Source organism: Bubalus bubalis, chromosome 1 (assembly GCF_019923935.1).
Source record: "Bubalus bubalis isolate 160015118507 breed Murrah chromosome 1, NDDB_SH_1, whole genome shotgun sequence".
NCBI lineage: Eukaryota > Metazoa > Chordata > Mammalia > Artiodactyla > Bovidae > Bubalus > Bubalus bubalis.
In genome coordinates this window covers 175,358,270-175,371,845 of record NC_059157.1, presented here as the reverse complement: position 1 = coordinate 175,371,845, position 13,576 = coordinate 175,358,270, and the positions used below count along the sequence as shown (strand labels likewise).

The window sequence follows — 13,576 nt, the reverse complement described above, 5'->3', positions numbered from 1 at the left end:
GGAAAGCAGCTGTCAATCTCTATTTCCAAATTCTATAACCAGGTAATATAAGCAAAACCAGGAAGTTAAGGACCTCTGAAAATCCCCTCTTCTAGAACAACAAAAACACTGGCAAAAAAACTGTCAAGAATCAACTATTTCAGTAATACGGAAATATAAAAATGGTTTGCACTGATCTGGGGAGTATTTTCTGGCTCAATCTCAGTTGTGTTTTACTGTTACTTATTCTAATCCCATCTACTTTCCAGTTCTTCAGTAGACATGGCAACAAATGTCCCATAATCACTGTGATTACAGAAATCTGGTAGCCTCTAGAGGGGACAAAAAAGGGATTGGAGCACCTTCAAAGCCTCATTTCTACATAACTGTCATTCTTTGAACTCTTGCAATTTCTAAGAAGATCCCACTAACAATTCTGTTTCTTTGACCTGACTGAGACCTTGCCTACTGTGAGCTGCCTTTTAGCTAAGGGTGTTTCTCAAAAATAACCAGGAATAAGGTGTTTAACACTGAGGCTGTCTTAAGGGTAAATAAGAGTTGGATCAAACAATAAAGAAAAACTTTAACAAAAAACTTAAAGGAAAACCTGTGGAATGAGATGTTCATAAAGGATATGAAAGACTGCAATACATCCAAAGGAATCTAGAAGCTGCATGGTTGTATGCATTTCTGGGGTTGTGCAAAGGGATAGAAAAGAATCGAGAAGGCCCTAGCACTCACTTCTTACTAACTTTGAGGTTTACACAAATTAGGGGTCACAGCTCTAAATTACCTGGCTGACTCAAGATATGTCCCAACATGCACAAAGAAACCTCAGTAAAGATTGGAAGACTTAAGATTTCCAGGCATTTAAGGAAATCTGTGGTTAATCATTAGCTGACCAATAAACTAACCAAGCAGAGAAATCAGTGACCATGCATGACAAAGAACACAAACTTTACAAAATTAGTTGAGAAGTCATGAAATAAACAACAAACAGCAATAACAAAAAAATCCTGAACAAGGGAGAGAACCTGATTTTCAAGGTTCACAAGATTAAAATCCTATATTAAGTATGTTCAAAGAAATAAAAGGAGCCATGTCTAAAGAACAAAAGAGAAGTATAAGAATGACGAATCAGATTTTGTGAGTGGTCCAATGGTTAATAATCCACCTGTCAATGCAAAGGACATGGGTTCAATCCCTGGTCTGGGAAGATTCCACATGCCGCAGGCCAACTAAGCCCATGTACCTTGGCTTTAGAGCCCTACTGAAGGCTGTGTACCCTGGAGCCCATGCTCCACAGCGAGAAACCACCACAATGAGAAGCCCATGCATCACAACTGGAGAGTGGCTCACACTCGCCACAACTGGAGAAAGCCCACATGCAGCAACTAAGACTTAGCATAGCCAAAAATAAATTTTAAAAGTTAGGGGGAAGATACGATGAATCACCAGAGACTATATTTAAATAGAAATCATTTAAATGAACCAAATACCATGACATTTTTCAAAGAACAAGAATAATCCTAAATCTTATCACATACCAAGATTTCAGAATGCGCTACAATAATCAAAACAACATGTAACCAGCACAAAAACAGGCACATAAATCAATGGTACAGAACAGAGTCCAAGAGTAAATTCATTCAATGGATCAACGAGTCTACAACAAGGGAAGCAAAACTATACAACTGAGAAAGGACAGTCCCGTCAATAAGTGTCACTGGGAAAACTGGATGGCTACATATAAAGAATGTAAACAGTATCTTCTAACATCATATACAAAAATAAACTCAAAATGGATTAAAGATCTAAATGTAAGACCTGAAACCACAGAACTCCTACAAGGCAATAGAGGAAGACAATTCCCAAATTCAAAACTTACTACAAATTAATCAAGACTATGCATAGAAATAAAATATATAGGTCAATGAAACAGAATTTAGACTCTAGGAAAATTCCCTCACATTTATAGTCAATTCATGTTTGACACAAGCACCAAGATAATTCAATGAAGAAAGAACAATCTTTTCAACAATGGTGCTGCGACAACTGGATACCAACACACTAAAAAACGAAACTGGACTCCTACCACGTACCATACAAAAATATTAACTAAAAGTGCATTAATGACCTCCTAGATAAGGGCTAAACTAAAACTTTCAGAAGAAAGCATAGTGTAAATCTTCATGACAGTGGATTAGATAATGGTTTCTCAGACCTGACACCAAAAACACAAGAAGCTAGAGGGAAAAATAGATAAACTGAACTTCATCAAAGGAAATATTTTGTGCATCTAAGGACACTATCATGAAAGTGAACAAACCCACAGAATGGGAGAAAATATTTGCCAATAATGTATTCACTAGGAGTCTAGTATCCAAAATATATAAGGAACTCATCACTCAAAAGACAAATATAATAACCCAATTCAAAAATTAGCAAAAAACTTGAATAGGTATTTCTCCAAATAAGATATACAAATGACTATCAAGCACATGACAATCTGGCTGACATTATTAGTCATTAGGAAAATGCAAATTAAAATCACAATGAGAAGATCAACAAAACTGCAAGGTAGAAACTGACAAATACCAATTATAATAGGAGGTTTTAACATAACTCTGAAGCAACAAGTAAAACTTTAATGAGAAGAGAGATCTGGGAATAATCAACAAATTTGATATAACAGACCAGTATATGACCTTACAGTTATTAACTACAGCATCTGAAATATTTTCAATCAACGAACATCACAATCAATGTGATAGAAAAACTGGGCATATGGTAATACATAAAAAATCTTAATAAACATGACATTGATCTTACACAGACCACAAAATCTGACAGTAGTCAGATACAATAAAATTAAGACATCATAGAGACACCACCAACAAAAAAGTTCAATGTTATTTGGGAGTCAAAATAATCTAAACTAGTTCAGGACTTGAAGAAATAAAAATGGAAATAATAAAACATTTAGAAGTAAATTCTATATAGTGTGATGTATTATAAAAAAGGACAAACAAGTACATTTTAAAACTTAAGGCAAAAAAATTTATGGAAAGCAGTTAATGTAGCTAGAAGAAATATATGTATGGTTTTAAAAAATGGAAATTAATGTCCCTATAGCTCAAATGGTAAAGAATCGCTGGTGATGCAGGAGACTAGGGTTCGATCCCTGGGTCGGGAAGATCCTCTGGAGAAGGGAATGGCAATCCACTCCAGTATTCTTGCCTGGAGAATTCCATAGACAGAGAAGCCTGGCGGGCTGAAGTCCATGAGGTCACAAAGAGTCAGACATGACTGAGCAACTAACACACATACACATACAATGTTCTGTTTCAAAAAATCAGAAACAGAATTAACACAAATAAAAGGAAGGAAACTATAAAGATGAAATCAATGATAAAAACAGAAAAATTAGAAGCCCATTCTTTTAAAAATACTAAGATGCAAACCTCTAAGACTAATCTAGAGAAGACTAATATGGAAAAAATACTGCATACAAAATAATTTTACAAATGTAAAAGGAGAAAAAAATTAAACATAGCAGAAGTTGTAAAATTACAAGAAGATATTATAAACAGTATGGTAATACATTAAAAAACAATGAAGAAATAGACAATTTTTAGCCTCAAAAGGGACTCAAGAAGAGTAGTCAAAAAAACCTAAATCCCAAAAGAGTCAATACTAGGACTAAACTTTCACAGAGAGAAAAGAAGTTAATTTTAAAATTCGGAAAATAAAAGACAGCATCTTTAAGATAACTGTACAGCAAAGGATTTTTTTAAAAATAATACAAAAAGCATAAACCTTAAAGAAACCTAGGTAATTCACAGCAGAAAGAAGACACACTAATTATAAACACTGAAAAATTATTCAACCAAAGAAATGCCAATTAAAACTCTATGAGATACCATGTTATATCCACTAGATTTGCAAAAAACTAACAAGTCTGATCGGTAAGGAGATATTTCTGGGGAGAAACATAACACTGGTATAAACATTCTGGAAGCCACTTGGGCAACAGTGGTAAGGTTGAAAGTATACATGCTTTATGACCCAGCAATTCCACTTCTGGCTATATAAACTAAAGAACTCTTCCAAACGTAAGTAAAGAGAAGTGTACAAACAAACAAACACAAATAGCTACTAATAGGGGAATGGATAAACTTGTGCATTTACTCAAAACATTAATACAGAAGTGAAAATAACAAATTAGAACTTCACATATTCATCTTGATAAATCTCGAAACACGTAATAAAAGTAAACTTCAAAAAATTACATGTGATACGACAGTTATTTATTGGAAGTTCAAAACATTCAATGGCTATATAATATATAGTTTAAGCACAAACATACAGGTATTACAGTTTAGAATGATGGTAAATCCTGAGTTGTGAGAAAGGAGAAGATCATAAGAATGCATTAATTTTATCTGCATATTTAATTCCTCTTTTAAAAAAGTAAATATGAAAACATGTTAACATCTGTCATTAAACTATTAAATATCTACACAAATCTGGGTTTATGAGCAGAAAAATATTGTAAATTATCATCTATATTTCATGTTTAAAATATTTCACAGTTTGAAAAAACAAAGAATTAAGTAAAAGATGAAGTTATTAATAACTAGCATGGAGAAATGTTTTTAACTGTATGGCCCTATATCATGAAATATGTTTAATGTTTTTCTCTCCTTAAAAGGAGTACACTGTAGAAAACTAGAGAACCAGGTATACCAAGGGCAGAGGGGATTGTATCATCTTTAATACTACCACCCATAAGTAATGTCTATTATACCATTTTAGTTTCTATAAACATTTTAAAATGTGTGCCATTTTTCAGCAAGTTTTTTAAATGGTTGAAAGCATTCTATTAAAATATTTTTTGCATCTCACTGGTTTGCATCTCCAAACTGATACCAATTCTCTATAAACAATACTTTTATTAAATACCTGAGATGTTTCATCATATGTGAAAGCTCATAATTTTTTAACCATTATACTATTGATCAAAAGTTGAAAAGCGTGGCCAATTTTTTTTTTTTTTTACTGTAAATAAAGCAAGAATGAGTACCTTTGTGCATAAATCTCTTCACATTTTAAATTTTAAATTAAATTATGGAAATATTGGATATAGAGTATAAATAAATGATACAGAGAGGTTTATATTAATTTATAATGGTATATGATAGTATCTGTGTTTCTGTTCCTGCAACAGTGAGTGCTCCAGACTGTATTTCATTTAACAAAATTTTTGGTAAGACATCAATGGTATCTAATTGTTCTTTTAATTTGAACTTCTACCTTAGAACAAATGGTATTTGCATAATTATTAGCTTATTTATTTTATAACTTGAATGGCCTTTTCACATCTTCTCCCTATATATTTATTTCTATGAACTCTTAATATTTAGAATTTTTATCCCCTTGTCCTGTTCATTATGAATGTAACACCTGGTGTGAGGCTTGACTTTGGTTTGTTGACACTTGAACCTTATATTTTTATATAATTAAATATATCAACAGTGTTTCCAATTATTGCTCTTTATCTTAAAAGATTTATAATTATTTATTTATAATAATTAAACATTACTGTTTATATTATAAATAATTATATATAAATAATTATATTATTTATATTATAATTAATATTGTTTATAATAATTATTTATAATAAACTTTAAAAATCCATTATGTTTCCTTTTTCTTTGTTACCATACATCTGTTCTTCTCACTGTCTACCCCTAACAATGGTGGCAAGCAAAAAACCCTGGAAGTCCACCTAAAGACTTCCCTTTCAGGAAGGTTAAAAGAATCAGGGTTACGAGGCTGAAAAAGAAGAGGCGCAGGCCGTTCTCTGGCTTATCACTCTCACGACCACCAGTGCATCTTCCCTGAGACCAGCTCCAAACCCCAGACTGGGATGTGGCTCTTGCTGTCACAAGTGTAGTTTTACACTTGATGAGGTCTCAGTAAGATAATGTATTGAGAGATTGTTGTGAACTAAAAGTATTATATGGACATGATTATGAACAACAACCAAGAATAATATCAGGAAGAAATCAACAAGAAGTTTTTAAAACTCTATTGTGGAAGGAATACAACATGAGATAAAAAGAAATTCACTAGAAATCTTACCGAAGGTCCAGACCAGCTTCTTTCCAGAGTAAATCCATCAAGCGCAGCATTTGGAGTGTCAACATATCCTGCCGTAAATCTAAGCAGGAAAAGCCCTTATGTAAGTGCTTTATACTTTATGCTTAATAACATTAATTTAAGATTAACTAATTCAGCCAGAATTAACGGGCTGGAAAATAAACACTGAAAAATAACTCCTCTGTTAATTTTTTTCCCGGAATTTTAAATTTCTTTTAAAAATAGTTGTAAGCACATACACTTAGGTTCACTTAATTCCATTTAACAGACCCAACAGAGATGATATAATCTTCATGTACAGAAGAACCTGAAGCTCTATGAATTTTACATGATTTGCCTGCAATCACATAAGTAATGAATGGTAGCAATCATGACTACCTTCTGGTTGGTGTGATTACTTCAGAGGCATTTCTTTTATAAAATATGGGTAAAATGTTTTAATTAAAATATAAAACTATGGCAGCAATATAAAAATTGCTATCATTGAAACAACGTTATGAACATATTGAAAATACTCTCTTATACTTTATAAGCTTTTAACCAAAGGAATACACAGCATTGTATTTTGTAGGGAAAAAGGGAAGGTTTATTAGAACAATGCATGTAAGTAAGCCTTACAAATCACTTTCCAAAAGGAGAAAAAAAGAGGGTTTATGGTAGGTCAAATTCAACTTAATGACCATTAACAGCTACCTATTGGCTGCCATCTGTTTGTTCTACATTTTCACATCACCTTTCAGAGAAAGCAAAGAGACAATAAACGAAAAATACTAAGGAATTTGGCACTGTGAAGAACTCAATACATACCATCACCATTTTTAAAAATCACTCCAACTGAATCCTCACCAAACACCTTGTTGTTGTACACAAGCCACAAAGGCTTCATTTTGGAATCCATGTATTTACACTTCTCAACACTGAAAGGAAGAAAGGGAAAAATTAGCCCACTTCAGTCAAAACATATGGCAAGACTGTAATGTTGCTATGACATACTAGGCCTGGGAAAGTCCCTCACCTGTTCCATTCAGGTCTACAGAAGTCAAAACTATAACATTACTTCTTGGCAGAAAAGCAACTGTGACACTAGCCTTGGTCAGCATGCAGTGATGACAGATGAACTGAACTGAAAATCCAGATGTGCCCTTCTCACCGCTATATTTAAAACTCCTCCTTTTCTTTCCTTATTCTTCTTTAACTTTTGTTATCATACATGGACAATAACAATCAGAATATAACACTGGATTGTGAGTTTATTCGTGATTTCCTAAAGAGGGATCAACTCTGAATCCTGATATACTGAACATAATAATTACTTTCCCATTGTTACTTTTACAGGCAAAGTAAAAATAAGAAATCATTTTCTAAGTTCATTCAAAAATTTCATTTTGAAGGAAAGTTTAATTAGTAAATAATCTATGATGGCTGCAAACATTTTGCTTACATAAGACTTTCAACTCTAAGAAACCAATAATACAGAAAACAAATTTAATTGCATATAATTGAAAGGAAATTAACTTCCACTTACCCCATTGGTAAATTTAGCTAGAAGGCAAACATCCTATTAACATAATAACTTTTGAGAACTTTAAGATTTTCCTTCTTTAATTTTATTCCAATTACCAACAGCTATCTTCACTGCTCCCCTAAAGCAGTCACTCGGAAATCCCTCCTACAATGTTATTTAAAGGGAAGTTCACCAAGCAGAGGACAGAAGGTCACTTACTAGAGTTCTGAGAGGATAACACATGGGTTGAGAGGTGACTGCAGGTCAGAGAGGGCTTCACGATAAGCATTCTGTTTTAAACAAGTGTGCATTGCTTCTTTCCCTTTGGCTCTATTTAGCTTCATTGCATTCAGTTTGATTAAACTATTTAAAGTTTTTAGTTTATTGAGTGCTTCAACCTGAAAAATAAGTTTCCACACAAACAAAATTCATTTCTGTTAAAAATAATATCATGTGGTACTATTAATCAATAACCATTCCCTATTAACTCTCCTCGCCACAACATACAGGCAGGGTAATCAGCTAAAGTAAAAATAGTACTCGCTTTATGACAAATATATTACATACAAGGAAATAAATTTATTGTGAACACTTGTCACTTAAAGTGTCATTTTTCAAATGTTCACAAATCCTTTTCTTAAATAAAATCTTATAAAGTAGAGAAAAGTAAAAAGACCTAGATTGCAGGTGAGACAGTAAGTATGAAACTTTACTCAGAACTCTGTAGCTAACTGAGTTCAAATAGAATTTGAAACACAACGAATCTGAACCACACTCTAACTGGGCAACTCTATAGTATGAAAGGAAAATCTGTATTTACAAGTAACCCTGGGATTGACATTACTATCTTTGTTTAACATTTTGTTTAACACTCTTGTTCAACATCTTCTCAGTATATTCTCTTTCCACTAAGGGTATAACGTAAATGACTGTTCAATAAAATAAATATGAATACAGACAACAATAGCTGTTGTTCAAGTCTAAATTACTGGTTTTTATAATGAGGTAAACTCTAGCTATCAAAACTTGAAAGTGAAAGTTGCTCAGACATGTCCAGCTCTTTGCAACGTGATGGACTATACAGTCCTAGAATTCTCCAGGCCAGAATACTGGAGTGGGTAGCCTTTCCCTTCTCCAGGGGATCTTCACAACCCAGGGATCGAACCCAGGTCTCCCACATTGCAGGTTGATTCTTTACCGGCTGAGCCATAAGGGAAGCCCAACAATACTGGAGTGGGTAGCCTATCCTTTCTCCAGCAGATCTTCCTGACCCAGGAATTGAACTGGGTCGAATCTCTTGCATTGCAGGTGAATTTTTTGCCAGCTGAGGTACCAGAGAAGCCTCTATCAAAACTTATGCAAATAAAAAAAAACTTACGCAAGTAGTACAAGGGGAATCAACAAGGGCCAACTGAATCAAAATCATGTGTTTAAAAGTCAATCTTATTTTTACTAACTTAAGAACTGTCCAGGTCATATTAGTCAAATTCTATAAGACCTAGCCTTGGCCAGGCATAAAACATAGAAAGGAATATTTCATTCTATTATTATGTCATTAAAACTGGAAACAACTGACAAATATTAAATACAAACATCAACATGTAAACTGCATATAACAAGCATATAGAATATGTATGCAACAAACATGAACACTATGGTTTGCATTTCCATGAACAGATTTATTTTACACCATGTTTTCATTTCTGAATTTTGCTTCTATACGAAGAAACCACTAAGACTCTACAGGGAAGTGAATTCAGCATGCTGTTTCTACAGACAGGCTGAGGGCTTGCTCACAGGAAACTGGAAAGGTTCTATGTAGTTGGAAGATAAAATCAAGATTGCTGAAGCTTGCCAAGTTAGCCATCTGTCAAAACCACAGACAGCCCATTTCTCAACAATTTCAGGAGCTGTACATACACTTGTGAGAAGGGAACTAGCTGAAAAGTGGACTATGCAAATTAGAACTTTTTGTAGTATTTCAAATTTTAATTTCTTCCACATTTGTACAGTTGCAAATGTTCAGGGCCTATCCATAATTATGTTGATATACATTTCCTGGAACAGTGTTCTGAATAGCCACATGGCCATTAACCAAATACTTTTAAGTGTTTCAACACCTTGTCACACTGTAAGTTTACAGTGATAACAAGAATTGCCATGTAAAGGGTACAATCTTCCCCTGACTGTTCATTAGTAAGAAAGAGTAAGAATAATGTGATCTGACATATGCCATATTTTTGGTGTTATAAAAATCAAACTGGGGTTCTCAGAGAAACAAGAAAATGCCCAGTGTAGTTTGATCATATAAATGAGTCCAAAGAAGTAGGGACTTTATCAAGGTGCGGGGGAATGGTGGTGTCTTAATCGACTTTGTGAAAAGCTGAATTTTATTATTCATGCAATGAAAATTACTGCAGGGATTTTGAAAAGGGAATTATTGTTGTTTAGTCGCTAAGTCATGTTCAACTCTTTAGTAACCCCATGGAGTATAGCGTGCCGGACTCCTCTGTCCATGGGATATCCCAGGCAACAATACGGGAATGGGTTGCCATTTCCTTCTCCAGGGGATCTTCTGCACCCAGGGATTGAACCCATATCTCCTGTTCTGATACATGGATTCTATACCTCTGAGCCAGCAGGGAAACCCTGAACAGAAGGTTAGGAGTTGGGAAACAAATGGCGTTCAAGTGAGAGATTTTAGAAAAGGTAAAAAGGGAGAGGAGTCTTTGCCACAAGGAAAATACAATGTAGTATCAAAAAACATAGTCTGGGAGAGCATATTTAATACTACATAAAATGTCAGTTACATGAGGTGAATATACTACTTTCAGTTTACATTACCTAGATGAAACTTGGACTGCAAGGAGATCCAACCTGTCCATCCTTTAGGATGGACAGGTCTTGAGTGTTCATTGGACAGTCTTGAGTGTTCATTGGAAGGACTGATGTTGAAGCTGAAACTCCAATACTTTGGCCACCTGATGCGAAGAGCTGACTCATTGGAAAAGACCCTGATGCTGGGAAAGATTGACGGCAGGAGGAGAAGGGGACGACAGAGGATGAAATGGTTGGATGGCATCACCAACTCAATGGACATGAGTTTGAGTAAACTCTGGGCGCTGGTGATGTACAGGGAGGCATGCTGTACTGGAATGCTGCGGTTCATGGGGTCGCAAAGAGTAGGACACAACTGAGTGACTGAACTGAACTGAGATGAAACTACCCTGCTAATATTTACAGCTTACATACTGTAATAATTACAATCACATACAGCTTATGGTCTAAATTTATACAACAGCATTAAGTAGTAAACCTTCAGGACTCATTTTTCTAACATGGACTCATATACGTAGAAAAACTGAAAAGTTGATAAATCCCCGGATACTTTCATCAACATCAAATGACGCCTGTGAACTCTACAGTATCAACCAGACTGAAACTGACTTTACCCTGGCTACTCCAAAGAGACTGTGGCCTTTTGCCACAGTAACTCCACACTGGGAGAAGAAATAATCAGGCTTTTCAGGGATTTTTGGACGCTGTCTCTAAAATGGCACTAATGCAAAGTGACTCAAAACGTCACTGACGTTCACCAAACCAAGGGGGGGCTTATGGAGGTCAAGTTAACAAAAGAGTTTTAGCATAGATCTTTCTTGCAAAGGGCACAGTTGGTTCCAAATACATCTTGTGGTTATTTCTGTAGTTCGAGAATGTATAACTGAAACAGATAATACTCAGAAGCTGGCAGAATTCCCATGTTGGTTCCCTGATCTCTGGAGTGAGGGCTACTATGGTCGGAAAGGCTGGGTGGAAGTTATTACAACTCTTTCTACCTAGTGTTAGTCGCTCAGTCATGACCGACTCTTTGCAAGCCCATGGACTGCAGCCCACCAGGCTCCTCTGTCCATGAGATTTTCCAGGCAAGGATACTGGAGTGGCTTGCTATTTCCTTCTCCAGGGCATCATCCCAACCTAGGGATTGAACCCGGGTCTCCTGCACTGCAGGCAGATTCTTTACCAACTGAGCTACAAGGGAAGCCCATTTCTACCTAAGAAAATAGTAAATACATTCCTGGAATAACTGGACAGATTAGTGTTATCATCAAGGACTTGAAAGATGCAAGGTGGCGATTCCCATCACATCCTCATTCATCCTGCCTACTTGGCCTATGCAAAAGATAGATGACTCTTAGAGAATTACAGGGGATTGTTACCGCCTTAACCAGGTGGTATATACCAGAGGCAGTTTCACTGCATAAATAAAGTAACTTATCTCCTGGTATCTGGTATGCAACTACTGATTAGACAAATGTTTTATTTTCCATACGTGTCAATAAGGACCACCATAAGCAATCTGCTTAAGTTAGCAATGCCAACAATACACTTCCATTGTCCTAACTCAGGAGTATATGAATTCTCCAGCTCTATGTCACAGTTCATTTGAAGGAATCCTGATCGACTTTCCCTTCAATAAGATATCATGCTGGTCCATTACAGTGATAACATTATGCTGACTGAACCCAGTGAGTAACATACAGCAACTTCTCTGGACTTATATTTGTATTTCAGAAAGTGGGAAATAAATTCAGCAAAAAATTTGAGGCCTTCAAACTCAGTGAAATTTCTAGAGCTCAAGGACTGTAGAGCATGTCAAGATGTCCCTTCTAAGGTAAAAAATAATTTGGTGCTCAGGACCCTCTTTACAAGCAAAATAAGGCACAACCTAGTGAACCTCTTTGGATTTTAGAGATAACATATTCCTCTTGTACCTTGGCCTATGTACTGAGTGATCCAGCACCAGAAAAGGTGCAGGTTTTGAATGAAGTCCAGAACAGGAGAAGGCTCTGCAGCAGGCCCAAATTGCCACACATGTTGTAGCCACATGATCCAACAGACCTAATGGAGCTTGAACGGCCTTTGGCAGGCTCATAGAGCTGAACTATAGCACAAGGCCTTAGGATTTGGCAGAGAAACAAAAAACCTACCATCCCCTGCTGACAGCTACTCTCTTTTTGAGAAATAGTTCTTCGAGTTTGCTTCTAGGTTTTAGAGGAGAGTGAACGTAATCATGCAACCTGAGCTGCCTATCAAGAACCAGGTTTTATCTAACCCAGCATACATAAAGATGGGCAAGCACGGTGGCACTTCATGATCAAGTGAAAGTGGTTATATATAAGACTGTGGTCATGTAGGGATGTGAGAGTTGGACTGTGAAGAAGGCTGAGCGCCGAAGAATTGATGCTTTTGAACTGTGGTGTTGGAGAAGACTCTTGCGAGTCCCTTGGACTGCAAGGAGATCCAACCAGTCCATTCTGAAGGAGATCAGCCCTGGGATTTCTTTGGAAGGAATGATGCTAAAGCTGAAACTCCAGTCCTTTGGCCACCTCATGAGAAGAGTTGACTCATTGGAAAAGACTCTAATGCTAGGAGGGATTGGGGGCAGGAGGAGGAGGGGACGACAGAGGATGAGATGGCTGGATGGCATCACTGACTCGATGGACGTGAGTCTGAGTGAACTCTGGGAGTTGGTGATGGACAGGGAGGCCTGGCATGCTGCAATTCATGGGGTCACAAAGAGTCGGACACAACTGAGCGACTGATCTGATCTGTGCCCAATCAGTCCCTGAAGGCTCAAGTTACATGAAGGAATAGCCCACATATCCATGACTTCCCACTCCTATTACACTATCTTCTTTCTCCTAGCCTACACCATGGCCTCATGGGAAGTTCTTTATGATGAATAGATACAGAAAGAGAAGACTTAATCATGGTTTAGATGACTGGATTACAATACGTAGGCAGGATATAACTGTGGTATGACAGCCACTTTCAGGAATATATCTAAAGGACAGCAGTGAAGGGAAATACTCCCAGTGTGCAGAACTTTGAAAAGTGTACCTGGCTGTTCATTTTATTTTGAAG

General features: G+C 36.1%; 1 protein-coding gene across 3 annotated transcripts in view; it reads right to left on the bottom strand.

Annotated features, from left to right (window-relative positions):
- PIK3CB (phosphatidylinositol-4,5-bisphosphate 3-kinase catalytic subunit beta) overlaps positions 1-13,576 on the bottom strand; it is a 180,479-nt gene that overhangs the window by 18,489 nt on the left and 148,414 nt on the right. For all 3 annotated transcript variants that reach the window (XM_006069974.4, XM_025290968.3, XM_025290986.3), the window contains 3 exons: positions 7,871-8,049; positions 6,955-7,064; positions 6,130-6,208 (listed from right to left, as the gene is read on the bottom strand). In XM_006069974.4, the coding sequence (XP_006070036.3) occupies positions 6,130-6,208; positions 6,955-7,064; positions 7,871-8,049 (368 nt within the window). The remainder of the gene's footprint in view (positions 1-6,129; positions 6,209-6,954; positions 7,065-7,870; positions 8,050-13,576) is intronic.